The sequence below is a fragment of the Thermobia domestica genome, chromosome 10, assembly GCF_964235325.1.
Source record: "Thermobia domestica chromosome 10, izTheDome1.hap1.1, whole genome shotgun sequence".
Taxonomy (NCBI): Eukaryota; Metazoa; Arthropoda; class Insecta; order Zygentoma; family Lepismatidae; genus Thermobia; species Thermobia domestica.
Genome location: NC_137463.1, coordinates 44,790,701 through 44,813,789, shown reverse-complemented (window position 1 = coordinate 44,813,789; position 23,089 = coordinate 44,790,701). Strand labels below are relative to the sequence as shown.

Below are 23,089 nucleotides of genomic sequence, written 5' to 3'. Positions count from 1 at the left end.
TCTACATTTACTACAAGTGTCTTGCCTCAATTACCACCACCTGTCATCTGCAACAAAGAAAAGAAGAGAAAAGATTAACTCTATGACTACCAGTGGCGTATTTAGGGGGGGGGCTTCCGGGCTTAAGCCCCCCCGAAATCTTACTTACCATAGTAAAGTATATGAAATATCTTGCAGAATTTTCACATTTTCAGGCAAAGCCCTCCCCGAAAATTAGCAAAGCCCCCCCCCCGAAACAAAATCGTAAATACGCCACTGATGACTACTAAGGGGGTGTCAATTTTTCCCGCGCATTTAAATGTTCATTTTGTTTTACAGGATCTGTTTTGTAGTAGTTCTAGATTATTTTACTTTGAACGTTAAAGCGTAATGTTCATTTCTGTTACAATTTCTAGATTGCTTTATTTGAGGAAGGAGACACAGAGGAAATTTGGGGACAGTGGGAGGCACGTTCTGCGCTATTGAGAGTATGTGCATCGCTGTATTCTTGTCTAGAAACAACCAAATTATCTCAATATTTAAAAAATTTTAGTAACTTTACTCGATTGACCTTTTAAGCTTATATACTTCAAAAGAAAACTGCATTGTCTATTTGTTCTTCCTACATTATTATTAATACCAAACTCTTCCATAGGGAGAGAGAAGATTATAGGAGAAAACGTGTAAAAATTTTACACACAATATTCTTTTTCTATGGTGACTGAAAATGCGCATCCGCCATTTCCGCTCATGTTAACATCGATAGAGGAGATGGGAAACAATGTTGCAAGGTTCAGTGAATTTGTCAGACAATGATTTGTTCAAATGGAACATGTGACTTTTACACGAACTCTGATTATGGTTATTTGTCGTACATAGAATGAATTATTTGGGGCGGAAAGTCGTTTCCCAGAGAAAGAGAGAGGGAGAGAGAGAGAGAAAAGAAATATTGTCAAATTGGAATTCAGACAAGAGTTGGAATACTCTTTTTAATATATACTATGTGAGTAATGAACTAGAATATAATGGGTTTTCCATGAATATTATTTTAAAATGATTCTTAGAAGTAGTGAATATCTGAGTAAAAATAAAGAAGATATTCTGTTCTAATATAGATGGCTTACGATTTTCCAAACTGTACAGTGTATAAAAAGCTGATTTCCTTGATAATCTAGTGGTTAAAGCTCACACACTTAATGCATGTAATCCTAGGTCCGATTCCCTGTAGGATGTCATTGAATGTATTCCCATCTTTCGTACGCCAAGCTTAGTATCTCAACGTCTCATATATATCTAGAGTAGTGTTACTCATGAAATAAGACGAGATAAAGGTTTTTTCATCTCGTGAAGTAAATTTTCTTGACGTCTAGTCTCCAGTCTCGGAGAAATATCTCTCGTCTCGTCTGATCTCGATCCTCAGAAAGCATTTTTGGTCTCGTCTGATTTCGATCTTTAGAAAGAATTTTTGGTCTCGTCTGATTTCGATCCTCAGAAAGTATTTATCGTCTCGTCCGATTTCGATCCTCAGAAAGCATTTTTCGTCCTGTTTGATTTCGATCCTCAAAAAGCATTTTTCGTCTCATCTGATTTCGATCTTCAAAAAGAATTTTTCGTCTCGTCTGATTTCGATCCTCAGAAAGCATTTTTCGTCTCGTTTGATTTCGATCCTTGGAAATTATTTTTCGTCTCATTTGATTTCGATCCTTAGAAAGAATTTTTCGTCTCATCTGATTTCGATCTCAGAAAGCATTTTCCGCCTCGTCTGATTTCGATCCTCAGAAAGCATTTTTCGTATCATCTGATTTTGATCTTTAGAAAGAATTTTTCGTCTCGTCTAATTTCGATCCTCAGAAAGCATTTTTCGCCTCCTTTGATTTCGATCCTTAAAAAGAAATTTTCGTGTCCTCTGATTTCGATCCTCAGAAAAAAATCGGCTTTTCTGATTTCGATCCTTAGAAAGCTGTGATCGAGGTTTCTGTGTGGTTAGAATTCTTTCACAAATACAAATAAATTATTACTCGTTTTCTTCTTCCCCCTTCCCCCCCCCACCTATGTCACGACGAAACTCGATTTGTCCAATACTTACATTTTATCATGTACGGAGCTGGGGAGCTTATGTGTGCTTAAATTAAACGTAAACAATAAGTTTAAAAAACAATCTTGTGAGCAACTAAATGAAAATTTAATTTATGAGATATATTACGTGTAATGACACTTAATACGGATTATGATATATATAAAATGACATTAAACACATAACCAAACAAATTTTTATTATAACGTTTACGACTGTTTGTTTCTAACCTTTGGTGGCTCGGTGGGAGTATTATGCGTATTATCGTACTTACTGTGATCTTCGACCTGTCAATCTATTCAGAGTGATCGTGGTTCTGGCGTCGAGTCTTAGTTAGATGCAGGGGGTTTACAGAAAGGTTCCTGCGCCGCAGATTAGGCAATCCCAAAAGTCCGTTGCTGGGTTCCGTAAACGTTGATTCAGTTTTCTCCGTACTGAAGCGTTGGTACTCTCGCATTTAGCCATTCAGATCTGGCTTGAAGAAATTTTCCTTTGCATACTGTTATTCAAAATATTACGATGTGAAATAACATTAAAACGTTTGCAAGCATCACACAGTTACTGTTACTAAGCTGAGAAGTTCGTTCTTGCACATACTAAGTTTTCTTTATGCTCAAAATAATTATTTTATTTCTGGATAGTAAAGTAACTTAACTCGTAAGGCTCAACCTGTACAGGGAGCGTATATGGGGAAATAACGTATGTTCACCTTGGAGAAATGCACCCCCCGTGCCTTCGTGGGTGCTTTTCTGAACGACGACCGCAACGGGTCTCGCGCCCAAGAGATCGTGCACAGCACTGAGGTTTTTTCTTTAGATAACTATAGCTTGTATATAGCAAGCCGGGGAAATCCCGATTTACACGCTATAAATGCCGCATTGTTAATGTGCCCAGATACGTTGAATATTCTCAATGTTCCCGTTAGCGCGTCCTTAATCCGCGTAAAGAAAAAAGGTTCATATAGTCCATTCAATAATACTAGGTATGCATTAATTTCAAATTTTCGAGTGAAACGGTCGACTTCTATTAATTATTCATAGAAGTTTTAATGCATCAATTGTTTTCGTGAACGAACACGATATGAATTTTGCATGATTGAAAAATTGTTTTCTCAGAACAAAACGAAAAGGGCTTTGCCCTATTTCTAATGCTGAAAATTCGATTTTCTATTCTTTGCAATGAGAATTCGAGTTCCAAGTGCTTTTCTAAGTTTATGAGTATCCCGTTTTTCGGTGATTATTTCTCAATGGTTTGTCGGATAGGGAGGATATGCTACCCCTAACGACACTCAACGCGCGCTCTCAAATCACCGTATCAAATTTGGTGAAGAATAGTTCGCGCATCTTGGAGGAGTATCTGTAAAAACCAACGCCTAAGTCGCGTAAAGAAGAACTTCGCTTCAATAACCGTTGTATCATTCGACCGGCGTTAAGGCTGCGTTGTTAACTCCTCGTTTTCAGTGTCAGTGTAGTCAGAACCTATAACTTGAATGAACTAATATTGTCCACTACATTCGTGGAATTTCTCATTTCGTCACAATTCTTGTCTGGAAAAGAGACGAAAACTGTCTTTATTGTGGTCTTGCCTCAAATTGTAAAATATACCTCTTGTGTCGTCGGCAACACTAATAGTAGAGACACTAAACTTTAAAAAGCAGACAAACAAAAGAAGACAGCGCTGATTTGTAACTCGTTATTAATTATAATCTAGAATTTTCACTACTTTGATATTTAAAGTCCTTTTCTAATCTTAAGAAGAAAAATCAGTATCCATACTCAAACAAAATGCACCATTGACGTTAATGAGAGATGTGTAAGTATTATGGCGAGGTCTGATTTCTGACTTAAATATGTTAAGAATATTACAAAAGTCAATAAATCTACTAATTTAGTTAAAGTTGCTTAATAAGTCTATCATCTTATACGTTTCTAAATAGTATATATATATATATATATATATATATATATATATATATATATATATATATATATATATATATATATATATATATATATATATATATATATATATACAGGGTGGTCATGCATCAATGACGGAAAATTCGGGAGATGAATCTACAGCTAAAAACAAGCAACAAATGTAATATGAACATTGGATGAATGCGGCTTCGTTTGGACGCTAGAGGCATCTGAAATGTCACCTTCCGAAGCGGCAATTTGCAATATCGCAAGAACGGAGAGAAATACGATTTTTGGGTCAAAATATATCAAAGGAAACCCCATCCCAAGAATTCAATTATGCATAAGTGATGGCAAAACAGTGGCGGCGCCAGGGGGCACAAAGAATTTGAATGAAACGCGGAGAAAAGTGAACAATTTACACTGACAAATTGTAGGAGAGGATGTTACATGGAACATGCAGCAACAAATGTTAATGAACAAAGCCAACAATGGCTACGCTGTAGGAACACCATCGGAGGCGGAATGTAGGAATACAGTATCTGTATAACTGAGAGAAATAGGAATGTCGGGTAAGAAGATTTCAAAGGAACACCCATCCGAAGAATTTAATTATGCATAAGTGATGACGAAGCAGTGGCGCCGCATGAGAGCTGCAAAGAAACTGTTAAACACTCTTAGCGATGAAACGTGCAGATCGTTTGGCTACGGTCATATAATTTGAAGTACTCACCAACTGCCTCTATAAAAATTGTTACAGAAGTACCGCAGGATTCTGAAACATGGATATTTGGATAAGGCACATACTAGTTCCTAAGTAAAGCCTTGACCCAACTACGGTAGATCCCATAGTTTTGCAGCTATGGACCTTTAAAGTTCATTTTTTCATGTTTTTGGCAGCCTATAACTCCGAAAGGAAGCATTTGTACACCCAAATATACTATACTCTATAATCTACTTTTTGTCTTGTTTTGGTGTCAGGAATCACCTCCCAAACGTTGTCGGTATTATTTTTAAACAACCTGTATATATAGCATAGTGTAGTATAGTAAAGTATAGTATTGTATAGTAATATATATATATATATATATATATATATATATATATATATATATATATAATAGTATATATAGATACATATATATAGTCTATAAATGAGTCACTATTTTTGTAAGTTTATACCTCTTGAACCGCCTGACCAATACCTATCAAATTTTCAACATAAATAAGGATCGGGCCTTGGTTGTAGGGATGCGCACGAGACAAGATTTGTGGCTGTCTCGTCCCGAAAATGTGCTGTAAAAGTGATGTCTCGACTCGAAAAATGTCTATTTTTCTATTGGAAGAGCCGTGTCTCGACTCGAATTTTGTCAGGAAAATCCTGTCTCGACTCGACTCGTGTGCATCCCTACTTGTTTTTTTTTCTTTTTTTAATTTCAGTTTGACGCTACAACGTAATGGAGAGGGAGGAGGAGAAGAAGGGGTGGAGGGGGGGTAAGAAAATAAATTAAACTTAAGAACTCTTGAACCACCCGACAGATCTCGATCAAAGTTTCAACATACATGAAGTTCGGGCTGGGGATGCTTATTACCATTTCATTTTGACGATGCAACTTACGAAAGGGGGATATATTTAAAAATGATCGAAAATGACCGATAATAGTGTCGAATCCATAGTTCTCGGGGTCTCTGAGATGAACTGTGACATTTGCGATGCCGTCTAAATCCAAATTCAGCCCCTTATATCCAAAACGAAACGTTTTCTCGTGCGAAGAACGGGTGTACTGTTAGCTAATTCATATGGAAAAGTTTATTTTCTTTTTTAAACATAAACGACGCTTTTAACAGTTCGATTTTACTGACTGTTTTGTAAGTCTTTTTTTTAATGTGTCTTGATTAATAAACAATTAATTTATATTATATACAGAGCGTTAAAAAGTCTCTATGCACCTGAATTGTCACATTCAAAGCAACGAGAAAATTATTTTACTCAAAATTTATTATATTTTATGGCATAAAAGCACTATGTACATGGCGTAGCATATACACACACATTTTCACAGCAAATGCTGGAAATCTCCTCCATGAGCCTCCAAATGTCCCCTACCCCCAGGATTCAGGTGTATAGAGACTTTTTGAACGCTCTGTATATATACATTTAACATTGGTAAAATGAAAATCACAAATTATTGAATTTACTTTTCACAACGCAACAGACATTTAAATTCTAAAATGCATATTATTAGCATTTAATGAGGAAAATGGAACACATGCAAATGCATGTGATATACGGAAAATTGTTAGATGTCAGACATCCTGCAACGGCACAATGTAACAACTAAGGGCAGTGCCTATGTAGCATACGGATAACGTATGCTCCGTACTGATTTCTGTAGTAAGCAAGAAGATACCGTATATTTGTACAATATACCGCTGTTCGGAGAACAGATTTTTCTCTGTGCACGAGCGATTCAAATGTGCCAAGGAATCGGTTGAAAACTAGCAAAGATCGAGACGTCCTTTGATGATCAAGACAGATGAAAACGTGCACAAAATGACACAAATGATTTGTTCAAACAAGCGAATGACATTTCGAGAGCTTTCCAAAGAAACTAAACATCTCGTATGAGTCCGTGAAAAGTATTTTAAACGGTGATTAAACGGACAAATTTCTTCCTGCTTCACCACGAAAACGCGCTGTGCCACACCTTGCTTTTGATTCGCGAGTTTTGGGCCGGAAAATGTTCCTTCTGTTAATATCCATCTTACTCATCAGATTTAGTACCATGCGACTTCTGGCTTTTCCCAAAAGTTAAAACCGCGCTTAAAGGGAAAACGCCTTGATACCATTCCAAACATTGAGAAAGCCAGGACATAGCAGCTGAACGTCTTTCCAAAAGAATCATTCCAGAAATGCTTCTAGTCATGGCTTCAACGTTGTTATAAGTGCGTTGCTAGCTAAGCAGGCCGGTAGCCAGCCCCAAAATTTAGGGGGGGGCGGTAGAAGTTAGGGGGGCCGATCCAACCATATTATAGTCCATCACCATATTATAGTTCATTTGCTAGCCTACTGCGAACATTTTAGAGGGGGCCAACAAAAGTTTAGGGGGGGCCGGCCCCCCTAAATCCCCCGTGGATACGGGCCTGTAGCTAAGGGCAGTACTTTGAAGGAGATTAAATCAAATTCCATGTAAGCTTGTTACTTGGTTTCTAATAAAATGATTCAGGTACTCTTGATCACACCTTTTATAGTTGAATACTTCCCAAATGATATCAATCGATAAACTACATCAACCTGAACAAAATAAAATTGATTGATAAATTCTTAAGCATAGTTCTTGAGGATAGAATTCTTGAAGATAAATTCTTAAGCATAGTTTCTGAGATAATAAAAAAATATATATCTGATGCTAAAATTTACGCCATTCGTTGTCAGTAAATTGACAGCTTTTATTTTGCTTTAAGAAGTTGTTATTTACTGAATAGTAACAAAATATTCTGTCAATTATACAGCGCCATAACTTAGATTTGTTTTCTGGAGGACAAGCATTAATACGCGCATTTGGACCGCCTAGAAATTTTATTTTTCTAATTTTTGGGCCTCCTCTTTCCATCTTTCTTTTACTGTGGACCCTCCCGCATGGCAAGGTCTGCGGGGCCGTTAGTTACGCCCCTGTTCCCCTTCCATACATGACAAATTAATTAAGGGAACAATATTGACAAATCTCAAAGGCATATGAATAAATATTATTTCTAGGGCTCCTAATAGTAGACTTTTTTTTTTTTTTTTTTTTTACTGAAATGGGCCCACGACTCATTTTTGTTTTATTGAGCTTTTGTGTGCTGTTTTGTTCCTGTAATATAGTGAACCTATATGATGCTCCATTTATAATTTCATGTTCGTATCATTTATGGAGTAAGAAAATTTTGTATTAAAATGGGACCCCCGAACGGTTGGGAGCTTCCCTGGGAGAGGCAGTTGTCCTCTGTCCCGCCCCCCACAAGTTACGGCTCTGCAATTATAGTGTTTACAGATTATTGTTTTCTCATTCCTGTCGATGGCACTTATTCTCTTAATCAGTGTTGCCAGACCAATCAGTTGGAAAAGCAGGAGACTCGACCATAAAAAAAAAACAGGAGAAAGCAGTAGACATATACCGCGTTTGAGTGTAAATCCAGGTGGAGGGCAAAAGATTGCCATTATTAAGGGGCAATAGTCTAAACAAGCAGTCCAGAATTTATTACTACTTTCATTTCAAAATAAAGCAATACATACAAAACATACATTTGAATTTTAATTACTTCAAAATGTTTCATAAAGACATTTTTTCCGATTATTAGGAATCTTCTAGAGACCCCCATGCCCCCTAATTGCGCCTAATGGCTATAGAATACCTAATTGCCGCCCATCCTCCCTAATGCCATAGAGTGAATGAATTTTCCGCAGCAAAAAGCAGGAGAACTTGCAGCTGAATTTTCCGCTTCAAGGAAAAAGCAAGAGAATTTGAAGCTGAATTTTCCCCTGCTTGGAAAAAGCAGGAGATTTTTTCATTTTTTCGCAGTAGATCAGTAGAACGTAGAAAAAGCAGGAGATCTCCTGCAAAGCAAGTAGATCTGGCAACTCTGCTCTTAATATATAGAGCTATACTCCTACTAAAGGACAAGAATAAACCACTGGAATGCAACCATTAGCACATTTTGCTATTAGTATATAGAATATCAATCTAATTTCCTGTAAACAAATGGATTGAGAAAGTCTCAAACAAAAAATTAAGAAGGAAAATTAGTTCTGTAAATACACTTATTTCTCGAAATATTTCCCGTTATAGAAAAACAGAATAAAGTTTTGTGAACAGAACAGAAGACTGGTCTCTTATTAATCAATCTATTTTGCAATGCTCCTGTCATCTATAAACTTGCGCAAGAACCTTAAAACTTAGGTGCATTTCGCCAGCCCCCCCCCCCTTGGAGTTTCGAAACAAAACCTATGCTAATTGTTTGTGCTATGTTTGTGCCGGAATGTACCGCAAAAATTTTCGTTTGTACCACTTCCGGTACGAAGTTATAATAGTTTTAAAGTGGGGGGACTGGGGAAACGGCAGCCCCCCACCTAGTAATTTCAAAACAAAACCTATGCCAATCGTTTGTGCTACGTTTGTGCCGGAATGTACCGCAAAAATTTTCGTTTGTACCACTTCCAGATCTTTGGTGGGGGACCAACTTCAAAAATATCAAATTTTATACAAATAGAGGTAGAAACATGGAGTTAACGGCAATCGTTAGAGCGTGATTAGTGCATTTAAATGCACTAAGCACTAACGTTAGTGTTACCACATTTTGAGATTTATTCAAAATTTTTAGTGGGGGCCAACTTGAGAAATATCAAATTCCATACAAAGTGTCAGTATTTTCAGGAAGCAGTAACGAATGCACTAATTACTTTGTTAGTGCTTGAAGAGGGCGCAAATTCATGCTGACCACCAAAGATATTTTACTTGTAGCACCTACACTAATTAAGCACTAACGTTAGGGGTTGGTGCACGAAGAAGCACTAATGCACTAAGGATTGTACTAGAAATGATCATTAGTGCTTTTTAATTTGGCAGAAATTTGACACAGTGAAAAACTCCCCTTAAATTTCTTATGTGAGTTTCCTGAGATGTAACTGGCCATAACTACGCTAATAGTGAAGCACTAACGAAAACGGGTCTAATTTTTTCGTTATTGGTTGAAGTGGGGCGCCAAGTTCATGAAAGCTTCCAAAGGTTTTTTTTTTTACTTGTAGGACCTACATTAATGAAGAACTAACGGTTGGTATTAATGCACTAAGAAGCACTAACGATTTCAGTAGAAGAGGTCATTAGTGCTTTTGATTTTGGCGGAAATTTGACGTAATGAAAAATTCCACATGAATCTCTTATGGGATTTTTGTGGCATATAATTGCCCATATCTACATCAATAGTTAAGCATTAACGGAACTATGAGTGTTTCGCAGAAGCGCTAACGATACATTAACGAATGGACTTATTTTTCGTTACTGCTTGAAGTGGGAACCAAGTTCACGCTGGCCCGCAAAGGTTTCTTACTTGTAGCACCTATACTAATGAAGCACGAAGCTTAGGTGTTGGTGCACTAGGAAGCACTAATGTTACAAGGAAAGAAAACTTTCGAAATTATTGTGAACTTAGCCCCCACTACAAGCACTAACGAAAAAATTAGTTTTATACGTTAGTGCATTGTTAGTACTTCTAGAAGATACAAGTAGTTTCGTTAGTGTTTCACCATTAGTGTAGAAATGGCTAATTATAAGTCTCAAAACTCCCATAAGAAACACATGGGGAATTATTCATTGTATCAATTTCCCATCGCATTCAAAAGCACTAATTACCTCTGTTAGTGCAATTGTTAGTGCATCGTAATTGCTTCTTAGAGCAAAAACACCTAACGTTAGTGCTTCATTAGTGTAGGTGTTACAAGTGAAAAAAACCTATGGGGAAGTCAGCGTGAATTTCGCACCGACACTTTAAACACTAACGAAAAAAATAGTGCAATTCGTTAGTGCTTCTATAAAGCACTAACAATTTTGTTAGTGCTTCACTATTAGTGTAGTTATGGCCAATTACATATCATGAGACTCACAAGAAATTTATGGCAATTTTTTTATTGAATCGAATTTCCGCCAAATTCAAAATCACTAATGATCTCTTCTAGAGCGATCGTTAGTGCATTGTTAGTGCTTCTTAGCGCTTCTACACCTAAGGTTAGTGCTTCATTAGTAAATGTGCTACAATTAAAATACCTTTTGAGGCCAGAGTGAACTTAGCGCCCCCACTTCAAGCACTAACTAAAAACTTAGTGCCATTCATTAGTGCATTGGTAGTGCTTCTGGAAAACACTAACAGTTTAGTTAGAACTTCAATATTAGTTTAGTTATGGCCAATTACATGTAAAGAAACACATAATAAATTTATGGGAAATTTTTCATTGCATCAAATTTCCGTCAAATTCAAGAGTACTAATGATCTCTTCTAGTGCAATCGTTAGTGCATCGTTAGTGCTTCTAGAAAACACTAACAGTTTCGTTTGTCCTTCAATATTAGTGTAGTTATGGACAATTACATGTCACGAAACTCCTATAAGACATTTATTGGAAATTTTTAATTGCATCAAATTTCTGCCATATTCAAAAGCACTAATGATATCTTCTAGTGCAATTGTTAGTGGTTCTTAGTGCACCAACCCCTAACGTTAGTACTTCATTAGTGTAGGTGCTACAGGTACAATATCTTTGGAGGGCGCGGTGAACTTGCGTCAACTTCAAGCACTAACAAAAAATTAATGCCATTCATTAGTGTATCTTTAGTGCTTCTAGAAAGCACTAAATGTTTGTATGGACTTTGATATTTCTGAAGTTGGCCCCACCAAAAATCTTGAATAAATCCCAAAATATGGTAATGCTAACCTTAATGCTTAGTGCATTTAAATGCACTAACGATGCAATAACGATTGTCTTTAACTGCATGTTTCTACCTCTATTTGTATAGAATTTGATATTACTGAAGTTGCCCACCCCACCAAATTTTTTGAATAAATCTCAAAATATGGTAGCACTAACGTTAGTGCTTAGTACGTTTAAGTGCACTAATGATGCACAAATGATTGCCGTTAACACTATATTTCTACCTCTATTTGTATAGAATTTGATATTTCTGAAGTTGGGCCCCCCACCAAAAATCTTGAATAAATCACAAAATATGATAGCACTAGCGTTAGTGCTTAGTGCTTTTAAATGCACTAACGATTGCCGTTAACTTTATGTTTCTATCTCTATTTGTATAGAATTTGATGTTTCTGAAGTTTTGCCCCCCACTTTAAAACCCTTATAACTTCGTACCGGAAGTGGTACAAACGAAAATTTTTGCGGTACATTCCGGCACAAACGTAGCACAAACGATTGCCATAGGTTTTGTTTCGAAATTACAAGGTAGGGGGTTTCCGTTTCTCCATCCCCCACATTAAAACTCTCATAACTTCGTACCGGAAGTGGTACAAACGAAAATTTTTGCGGTACATTCTGGCACAAACCTAGCACAAACGATTGGCATAGGTTTCGTTTCGAAATTCCAAGGTTGGAGGCTGCCGTTTCTCCAGTCCCCCCAGTTTAAAACTATTATAACTTCATACCGGAAGTGGTACAAACGTAAATTTTTGCGGTACATTCCGGCACAAACGTTGCACAAACGATGGGCATAGGTTTTGTTTTGAAATTCTTGGGTGGGGGCTGCCGTTTCAGCAGCTCTCCCACTTTAAAACCCTTATAACTTCGTACCGGAAGTGGTACAAACGAAAATTTTTGCGGTACATTCCGGCACAAACCTAGCACAAACGATTGGCATAGGTTTCGTTTCGAAATTCCAAGGTTGGAGGCTGCCGTTTCTCCAGTCCCCCCACTTTAAAACTATTATAACTTCATACCGGAAGTGGTACAAACGTAAATTTTTGCGGTACATTCCGGCACAAACGTTGCATAAACGATGGGCATAGGTTTTGTTTTGAAATTCTTGGGTGGGGGCTGCCGTTTCAGCAGCTCTCCCACTTTAAAACCCTTATAACTTCGTACCGGAAGTGGTACAAACGAAAATTTTTGCGGTACATTCCGGCACAAACGTAGCACAAACGATTGGCATAGGTTTTGTTTCGAAATTCCAAGGTAGGGGGTTTCCGTTTCTCCATCCCCCACATTAAAACTCTCATAACTTCGTACCGGAAGTGGTACAAACGAAACTTTTTGCGGTACATTCCGGCACAAACGTAGCACAAACGATTATCATAGGTTTTGTTTCGAAATTTTAAGTTTGGAGGCTGCCGTTTCTCCAGCCCCCCCACTTTAAAACCCATATAACTTCGTACCGGAAGTGGTACAAACGAAAATTTTTGCGGTACATTCCGGCACAAACGTAGCACAAACGATTGGCATAGGTTTTGTTTCGAAATTTTAAGTTTGGAAGCTGCCGTTTCTCCAGCCCCACCACTTTAAATCCCTTATAACTTCGTATCGGAAGTGGTACAAACGAAAATTTTTGCGGTACATTCCAGCACAAACGATTGCCATAGGTTTCGTTTTGAAATTCCAAGGTGGGGGGCTGCCGTTTCCCCAGACCCCCACTTTAAAACCCTTATAACTTTGTACCGGAAGTGGTACAAACGAAAATTTTTGCGGTACATTCCGGCACAAACGTAGCACAAACGATTGCCATAGGTTTTGTTTCGAAATTACAAGGTTGGAGGCTGCCGTTTTTCCAGCCCCGCCCACTTTAAAACCCTTATAACTTCGTACGGAAGTGGTACAAACGAAAATTTTTGCGGCACATTCCGGCACAAACGATTGGCATAGGTTTTGTTTCAAAGTTGCAAGGTGGGGGCTGCCGTTTCCCCAGCCCTCCCACTTTAAAACCATTATAACTTCGTACCGGTAGTGGTACAAACGAAAATTTTTGCGGTACATTCCGGCACAAACGTAGCACACACGATTGGCATAGGTTTTGTTTCGAAATTCCAAGAGAGGGGGTTTCCGTTTCTCCATCCCCCACATTAAAACTATTATAACTTCGTACCGGAAGTGGTACAAACGAAATTTTTTGCGGTACATTCCGACACAAACGTAGCACAAATGTTTGGCATAGGTTTTGTTTTGAAGTTACAAGGTTGGAGGCTGCCGTTTCCCCAGTCCCCCCACTTGAAAACCCTTATAACTTCGTACCAGAAGTGGTACAAACGAAAATTTTTGCGGTACATTCTGGCACAAACCTAGCACAAACGATTGGCATAGGTTTCGTTTCGAAATTCCAAGGTGGGGGATCTGCCGTTTCCCCAGCCCCCCCCCACTTTAAAACCCTTATAACTTTGTATCGGAAGTGGTACAAACGAAAAGTTTTGCGGTACATTCCAGTACAAACGTAGCACAAACGATTGGCATAGGTTTCGTTTCGAAATTTCAAGATAGGGGGTTTCCGTTTCTCCATCCCCCACATTAAAACTATTATAACTTCGTACCGGAAGTGGTACAAACGAAATTTTTTGCGGTACATTCCGACACAAACGTAGCACAAATGATTGGCATAGGTTTTGGTTTGAAGTTACAAGGTTGGAGGCTGCCGTTTCCCCAGTCCCCCCACTTGAAAACCCTTATAACTTCGTACCGGAAGTGGTACAAACGAAAATTTTTGCGGTACATTCTGGCACAAACCTAGCACAAACGATTGGCATAGGTTTCGTTTCGAAATTCCAAGGTTGGAGGCTGCCGTTTCTCCAGTCCCCCCACTTTAAAACTATTATAACTTCATACCGGAAGTGGTACAAACGAAAATGTTTGCGGTACATTCCAGTACAAACGTAGCACAGACGATTGCCATAGGTTTCGTTTTGAAATTCCAAGGTGGGGAATCTGCCGTTTTCCCAGCCCCCCCACTTTAAAACCCTTATAACTTTGTATCGGAAGTGGTACAAACGAAAATTTTTGCGGTACATTCCAGCACAAACGATTGGTATAGGTTTTGTTTCGAAACTCCAAGGGGGGGGGGGCTGGCGAAATGCACCTTTAAAACTTGCATCGTTCTCAGTGCGTTGTTTTTGTTTGTAGGTGGTGAAGCGTTTCGTTCGTGGTATTAAAATGCCACCAATAGTGAACTGTTATTGCAAAGGATGTATCTTGATTCTTTTCCACACATATTTTTGTATAACCGAAGAGTGAAACATCGTCAATAAAATTGTTTATTAACTATCGGAGTTACTACTGCTAATGAGATATTGTGCTCATAATGGAATTAATGTACTGTATGTGTATGATCTCTGTGCGTTGAAATTAATCAAAACTAATTCATTACAATATTCTGCACCCATATTTATTGAGTAGGCCTCTAGGAGATGAGGTAAGTTTAGGACTTTGAACTCGAATAACAGGACTATTTCTTAAAACAGAAACTGAAGTAGATCTAATGTTTATTGTACACTATTACCGGCATCGTGTATACTTTCAACATAAAATTGCTTGGCTCATGTTGTCTATAGCGGAAAAGGAACCAGCATTTTCGTTCACAATAGTGTTACTCTTACAACCGAATATTAAATCCAAATCAGCCAGCCTAAGAAAAGTTTCTTTGAAGTTCTTGGAAGAGAGAAACAAGTTAAATTAGAATCTCAGCTGGAAATGTAGTTATTTTCAACCATTGACTATTCAAGCCACTATAATGAATATCATACATACAATCCTCTGTCTTAACCATCGTTGTGATCCTCCATTTTAAAAGTTTGGAATAAAACTGATTCCAAGAACAATAATAAGGAAAGAAGAAGTTTAGCCTTAATTTAGTCATTCGGACATTTGCCTAAAGTAAAATCAGAGTTAAATATTCCATATTACGGAGTCCTTGAGGCCAGAATAACTCAAATTCGTTCTGATAAGTTTTTCTGGCAAATAAACATGATCAATTTTTATATGATTTAGTGTCTAATTATGCATCTCATCGTCGGCAATAAATGGAATTCAGGAAGAAAGAGATTGCAGCCACAGTGCTCAGCAACACGAATGTTCATTTTGGAGAAAACATACGATAACATTACGAAATGAGCCAAATATTCTCATCATATCTTTCATACGTTTGCGTTCAAGTCCAAATTGAATTTCGCTAGCTTAGGAGCTCTTGGGGTTAAAGTAAAATCCACAATGAATGCCAGAGACTTGCCGTCAAAACAGTTTAAGAAGAGGGTTAGAGGGTTGGTTTCTTTTTTTTTTTTTAAGTTTTGTTATATCCAGTCAACTTCCTAACCCCCTTCTTTCCATCCCTCCCCCACCCAATTCAGCTACCAAAACAGTCTTCATTTCTCAAGATACTATAATACGGACTATGTCTACTGCAACAATCATTACCGCCGAAATGTCGACAGCTACACACACACACATAACTACAAAGACAGCGTCGGCGGATGACGACGACATTCACATCGCTATCATTGCGCTAGTTTTCTAAAAGGATTTGGAAAGGGGTGAGTTGGTGGTGGTTGTGTTCGGGTGGCGAGAGAACGAGAGAGGGAGAAGGAGAGAGACACACACACACAGAGGGAGGTAAAAAAAAGCCCCTGTGGTGATGCGACACTGTGGCGACATCCAACGTCATCACAAGTAAGCTAGTTTCCATGACGACCCCGAGAGGAAGTCGTTTTGAATCGTCTTGAGTGTATTTCGTTAGTTTGGCGCCCCAGTGTCAACAAGCGGCGTTTTATTGTGATGGAGAGGGAGAAGAAGAAGAAGGATACCCCATCAAAACATAAACTTCATTTTTTTTTCTCCCCAAGAAGAGAGAAAAATCTGTTGAAAAAAAACGAAAAGAAAAATAGAGAAAGCTTCAACCATAAAAATTATCTACAGGTGGATATTTTTCTTCTTTTATCTAAGAAAATTAAAAGTTCTTTACAAATTAAAATTTATTTTTTTGAAGGTTTCCTCAGAAATGCTATCTTCTTGGAAAAATAATTTACATTTTCATTTTTAAATTTTCGCGGAAGAAAACATAGGGCTAAGCTTTTAATTAAGAAGATACACAAATAATTTTATTGTCACTGTTTTCTCTCGAAACTAATTTCTCATTATCCAGTCTTTTTACTAGGTTTCAAAATACAATTTTGAATTTGTTATAAATGTAATTTCAAAACAGCTTACTAATTAAAACTAATGATAGGTTAAGGAAAACAGAGGTCTGTCGTCGCAGAAACAAAAGAAACCCCACTGAATTCCATATTGCGTCAAATTAATCAGTCAAGTTTGGTACACCGTATTTCAAGATCCTATATTAATCTTTCCATCGTCTTTTGGGTCTACCTAGAAGAACTATTACGGTCCAGAGACGTTCCACACAGAACACGTAAAGGCGCAAAACCAGAACGTTAAGGTAGGGTTGGAGGAAGGAGCAAGATAATATTCGGGAAGACAAACCTGTCTTCACCTGATATTCATGACCAACTGTATTTGAACATACATTTTATTTAAACCAATTGTTCCCAACCTGGGAGGCGTGAACAGTGATCAAGGCAGGAATAAATTCATGCGGTAGCCCGGGGTAATCTCCTCCCGAAGAAAATTCATTCCCCCCCGGAGAAACACAAAAAATTTCAGTCACAACATGTAGAAATTACTTCACCCAGTTATTTTCTTTTCTTTCCTGTATGTGCAGACGAAATCCGATCTCTCAATATACATATAAATGACGCAGACTCATTCTATATAAATATTAAACATGTAACATCTAAGATAGAATACCAAATACTCAATAAAACCTGTATTTCTTAACACTATGACCGAGTTTGGCCTATATTATATATTAGTAGGTAGCACTAGCACAGATTGAGATAGGAAAGGAAAGATAGGGAAGATCTTTCGATCATTCCATATTATCTCTGATGTCAGTACTCAGCAGACTTGAAAATGTACAGTTCTTGCATTATTTCAAATAGAGCGCCTAAATCTGTTTCTCGCATCGGAAGTAACAGACGTAAATGTGTTTTACGATTGTTAAAGTAAAGAAAGTTCCATTTTTCTTTAATTAAAAATAAGTCAGTTAAAGGGTGAGATTCAGAGGGCGTCAGAGGGATTAGGGAGGAACAGTTATCCTTCCTGGGTTAGAGATTTATAGACCCTATAGAATTTATCAATATGATAGTAGTATATAAATGAAAGATTGCTATTGAAGGTGATGAAGATCCTGCTCAGTGCCATGCCATGGGGAAGAGGCAAGAGGGGCGACGGGCCCGGGCGCCCAAGTAAGGGGCGCAAAATTCGGGAGGGAAAAAGAAAAGAAAAAAGAGGCATGAAACCCATGTGCACATGTGGGCATGTTCAGATATATAAAATGAAAGGAAAAAAGTAATAAAAAATGCTAAAAATCAAGGAAAAGCACGGTTTAATTTTTAAAATTTTCTCACCTTTCGCGGCTGGTTAGTCGACCCCACTCATATATGCGGGGGTGCCGTCGTATACTCTCGCGCCAGGCGCTGATTTTCCACGACACGGCACTAATCCTACTAAAGATTTCGTAAACTAAATTATTGATGTGTATGCAGTGTAAAAACCAAGGCTAATATGCTTGATTTAGAATCAGAAGTGTGAGAAAGAATGATAACTTTTTGTTAAGGTATTCCTATGTATGTTTACTTCTATATTAGTAACAAACAGTAACTACTGAATATAGGAAATAATAACAAAAATAGCTACTGTAAATAGCAGTTAAAGTTTAGTCTAAAATATTTTTGCCAATCTTTATTTAATGTTTTAGATAAAAATTAAACGATTGTTTTTTTGTTGTTTTTTTTTTTTAAATTATAATCTCACATTGAATATTTATCAGCAATTAGTCTCAATATTAAGTAAGATGTGCATGTGAATGGAATGGTGCTGCTTTCTTGCAAAAATATAGAAAAACAACCGCCGGGTTGACATGAAACAACCGCCCCGAGGAGTTGACATTCCGCCCGGGTGAAAATGTCTGAATTCAACACTGGATCAAGGATGGAGGAAGCTACTGTCAGAAACAAATTGTGAAATAATAAATAAGGCATTACTTGTAATGTATTTTTACAAAATGTCACTGAAGCTTTATATGTAATATTTTGTATTTCTTATTCGTGTTCAAGTTTTCTACGCTTTTATAAACTAAACAATTATGCAGAAATAAGTCTTTAAAAAATTATCAAAAATGAGTTCAAAATGCTATTTCAATGTTCAACACGACCTTCAAAAACATATCAAGTAGTACAAGCAAAGTATTGTTACCATTATTATTATTATTATTATTATTATTATTATTAGTAGTAGTAGTAGTAGTAGTAGTAGTAGTAGTATTTGAAGATTTGAATAATTACTGCTGCACCTGAGTTCCCAGAAAGAGTCGAACAAACACACGTAGTACCAACGGGTGGGAGGGGAGGATCGTGATGTATACTAGAGGGCTTCAAAAACAAAGTTGGAAACTTCTTATTTCAACGAACGACTGAAGTTTTAAAGGGGGCTGAGTTATCCTTCGAAGCTCGTAGTTATGGGTCGTGACGCATATACACGCAATGTGTTCCGCCAATCTTATAAGATTTAATCTTACCATTTGTATAACATTTAATTTCTCAGGTTACTTGTGACGTTCTACATTATGCAAATTTTGTCTACTACCAGCTGTCTTTATGTTGACGCTAAATAATTTCCCCAGCACTTCCGTTTTCGAAAACTTTCAGATTTTGAACCTGTGACGGCATGGATCACTAGAGTCACTCAAAGTTGCGACTTTCGTCCTTGTCACTAGGCTCTGGTATAAACCTGCACGGACCGGGCCTGGGCCGACTCTGTTATTTCTTTGGGCCGGGCCGGGCTTGGGCGGGCCGACACTGTTATTTCTTTGTACCGGGCCGAATTTGGGCTGGCCGACACTGATTTCTCTTCAGGTCGGGCTGGGCTGGGGCCGATCAATTGCAATTCTTTAATAATTATTGACTTTCGTTAAACGATAATTGGAATAAAGCCAAACGTTGAAGAAGTGTGTCCGTGAAAAATGTTATAAAGAATGCAATAGCTATTTACAGTTTGTGTTGGTTAGCGGCTCCACTTTCACTATAGAGGATTGCAGGCATTATGTGGTATGCTAAATTGAGCTCTGACCTTGACCTTCACTGAACTCAAAATATAACAAGAAATGGTGGGAATGTTTTGCCTGTCGCTAAACAATATTGCCATCTCCACTTTATGTTAAAAATCAATAAAGTTAGATTTTTGTTACAGGGAATGGAGTTTTTGTTCTCTCGATGACAGGCAAAGTTCTAGGAGGCAATGGTATCATTCGGGAGGCAAGCGTCAGGTTGTGAACCAGAGTTTAGAAAATGTTTCTAAGGTTAGGTCAAATTTAGTACTAAATTTTGAGAAAGATTGGGGCTCGAGCTAATTTTTTAAAAAAATTATCGGGCCGGGGTCGGGCCAAAAGCTTTTAAAATTTATCTGGCCCGGGTCAGGCTTGGGCCAAGAATTTTAAAAAACTTATCGGACCGGGCCGGGCCTAGGTACGTTCGGGCTGGATTGGGCTCTGTTCTCAGACCTTTCAACAGGTAACCGAGTGGCCCAAAACAGACCTCGTCCCTCCCTTTCAAATCTCAATTGAAAACCAAAATCAATTGATATGCGCTTGTTGTTGATTATTTTGAAGGAAAAATCTTTTTTTTTTTTTTTTTTTTTTTTTTTTTTTTTGAAAAACAGAAAGAATGTTTACAAAAGAAGTGGATGATAGAACTTCACACTTGCCCCTCTTTCAAATTTTGATTCAAAACCGAAGATAAATAATTTGCTTTTCCTTTGTTATTGATTGTTTTGAAGAAAAATCGAAAAACATTAAAGATATTTTGCTAATAAAGTTGGTAATCACCTTTACTTTTGCCCTGGGCTTTCAGATTTCTTTCAAACAGGTAACGGTTAATAAGGAGAGGAAAATCATAATCAGTTGCATACACAGAAGATTATCAAGGGGGTTCAGGTTCCCAAGTTCATACAATTTCAAGTGTTTGTGTATCTACATATCTTAATACAATAACTATTTATTTTTCGATAATACCTTGCTCAAAGGGAACGGTTTCAAACTCCGAAATCGCTTCCTTTGGATACACCATTGAACAAAATAATACTATTTGAAAAGAGTATATATTTTATGATAATGTAATACATTTTATTACTTTAAAAATTGAAGAAAAAAGACCAATAATAGCAATAATAATACCTGAGACGAATACATATTTGATAATAAACTAGTATTTCATAATTTTCTTTTAAACTTTGAAAATGAGATTTGAAACACTAAAACTAATACAAACTGGTTAATAACACAGTGGTTTATAACAATACAAATTGAGAAGAAATAGAGTAATACTATTTGAAATGAACATTATCATCATCATCATCATTATAGGTATTCTGCCTTTATTGGCAGGTCTCTTGCCGCAGCTGAGAAGCTTCCATGCTCCACGGTCCTCCGCTAACTTCTTCGTCTTCGCGTATGATCTTTCTGTTTTAATATCATCCATTAATTGTAGTCTCCTTCGCCCCCTCCCTCTCTTTCCCGCCACCATACCTTCTAGGACGTCCCTCATGATACAATCTCTTCTTAGGCAATGTCCCAACCAGTTTCTCTTCCTCTTTCTAATAATATCTAAAAGTGTTCTTTTCTCACCCACCAGTTCTAACACTCTCATTCGTTTTCCGTTCGACTCAACTAATTCTTTCCATTCTTCTCCACACCCACATTTCGAAGGCTTCAGTCGATTTTCATCACCTTTACGTAATGTCCACGTTTCCGCCCCATACAGTACAACACTCCACATGAAGCATTTTGTGAGTTTTTTTTCTCAACTCTTTATTCAAGGTCCCACAAAACAGACTTTTCTTCCTCCTAAAGGCTTCTTTCGCCATTCCTTGCTTTTATTTCATGTTCGCACTTCATGTTATTACTAAGAATACTACCCAGATATCGAAAACTATTCACTTGTTCTATTTTCTCCCTTCCTACTTTTACATTTGACACAGTCCCCTTCGTTCCAATCACCATGGCTTTTGTCTTTCTAACATTTATTTTCATCCCATATTCTTCAAAGCCCATCCGCAGGTTTTCTAACATTTTATTCATTGAAATGAACAAAGATTGAATTAAAAAAATAGTGGTTCATCCCCCCCCCTTTATACATTGAACAAGTAACAGTGTCAAGTGTACACCACTGATGGAGTTCGGTTTTCGTGGCCTGATATTTTCTCAAGTCTTATTGAAATCAAGTGTTAGTAGACTTATATCACTTCTGGTTTTAGTAGAGATATTAGAGTGGAGATGGGATATGTTCTTGGAATACTTAATTGATTGCTGGAAACCGCTTCCTGCTATATAGTACCACTTTTACTTTATGACGGTTAACGTCTATATCGGACTTCTATATCATTTTCACTATATATAGAGAGCAATATTGAAATCTGAGGTTACAGTGAATTTCTGCCATTTTCTGTTTTATTAGAGAGATTATAGTGGTCAAGAATATATTTTTCCAATGCTTAATTGATTATAGAAAACTGCTTCTCACTATCTTTATAATAATTTTTGTTCTATAGCAATCAATGTTAAAACTGAAGGTAACACTGTTCAACAAATTTTGATCGAAAGTATGTAAATTCTTTGAAATTGCGAATTTTACATTCATTTAAGCATAATATGAAAGGAAATGATAATAGAAGAATTTCCTTAGCTCAGGTTGTGAAAAAAACGCCCTTGTACAACAGTAGCTGTATATATACAAATGTATTAAAATATTTATAGAACATTTAAGCAAAATCCTTGTAAAAACCTACATTTCACTTTTTTTTATCTATTTCACTGTGATGTGATAAGCTGGGGAGTTAAGAAGTGCCCTAACCTATAGCTTTCTATACCCTTGTACTTCCTTTTTCAAAATTGAGCAAATACCAGTTTCACAGCGATACAGAAAATAAAGTAACCGTGGTCAAGTTAAACATTAACAATTACGTAACAAAAATCAGTATTAACATCAAAACATGAAAAATATGTACAAATACCTTTTTGTGCAAGAACTACACTGCAATGTAGACTAAAGTTTCAAGTGATCCCTTGTACAGGATTATGTTTATTTTATTTTGAGCGTCTTCGCTTGGCTTGCCTTTTGTAGGTTACATCTGGAGCATCCCTTGCAATAGTCCAACAGTAGTCGGCCAATATGTTAGAATTCCACTTTCCCTCATATCTCTTCTCCATGGCTGCAATATCTTGATAGAAACGCTCAACATGTTCGTCACTTACTGCTCCACAATCTTCGGGAAATAAGTCTAGATGTGAATGAAGAAAGTGGAGTTTCAGAGACATATAGCAACCAAGATTTTCGTAGCACAATAACAACTTTGCTACCAGATGTTTGTAATTTGTTGCTCGGTGTCTTCCCAAGAACTGTAAACAAACACTCTTCAAGCTTTCCCACGCAGCTTTCTCCTCACCTTGCAGCATTTCGTCGAACTTGTGATCTTTGAATAGTTGCCTAATCTGTGGC

At 37.3% G+C, this 23,089-nt stretch overlaps 1 protein-coding gene across 1 annotated transcript in view; it reads right to left on the bottom strand.

Annotated features, from left to right (window-relative positions):
- Positions 1-26: 26 nt before the first annotated feature.
- The window catches only part of LOC145661450 (uncharacterized), a 65,934-nt gene continuing 42,871 nt past the window's right edge, over positions 27-23,089 (bottom strand). The window contains exon 3 of the mRNA XM_081726760.1: positions 27-47. Within this exon, the coding sequence (XP_081582886.1) occupies positions 27-47 (21 nt within the window). The remainder of the gene's footprint in view (positions 48-23,089) is intronic.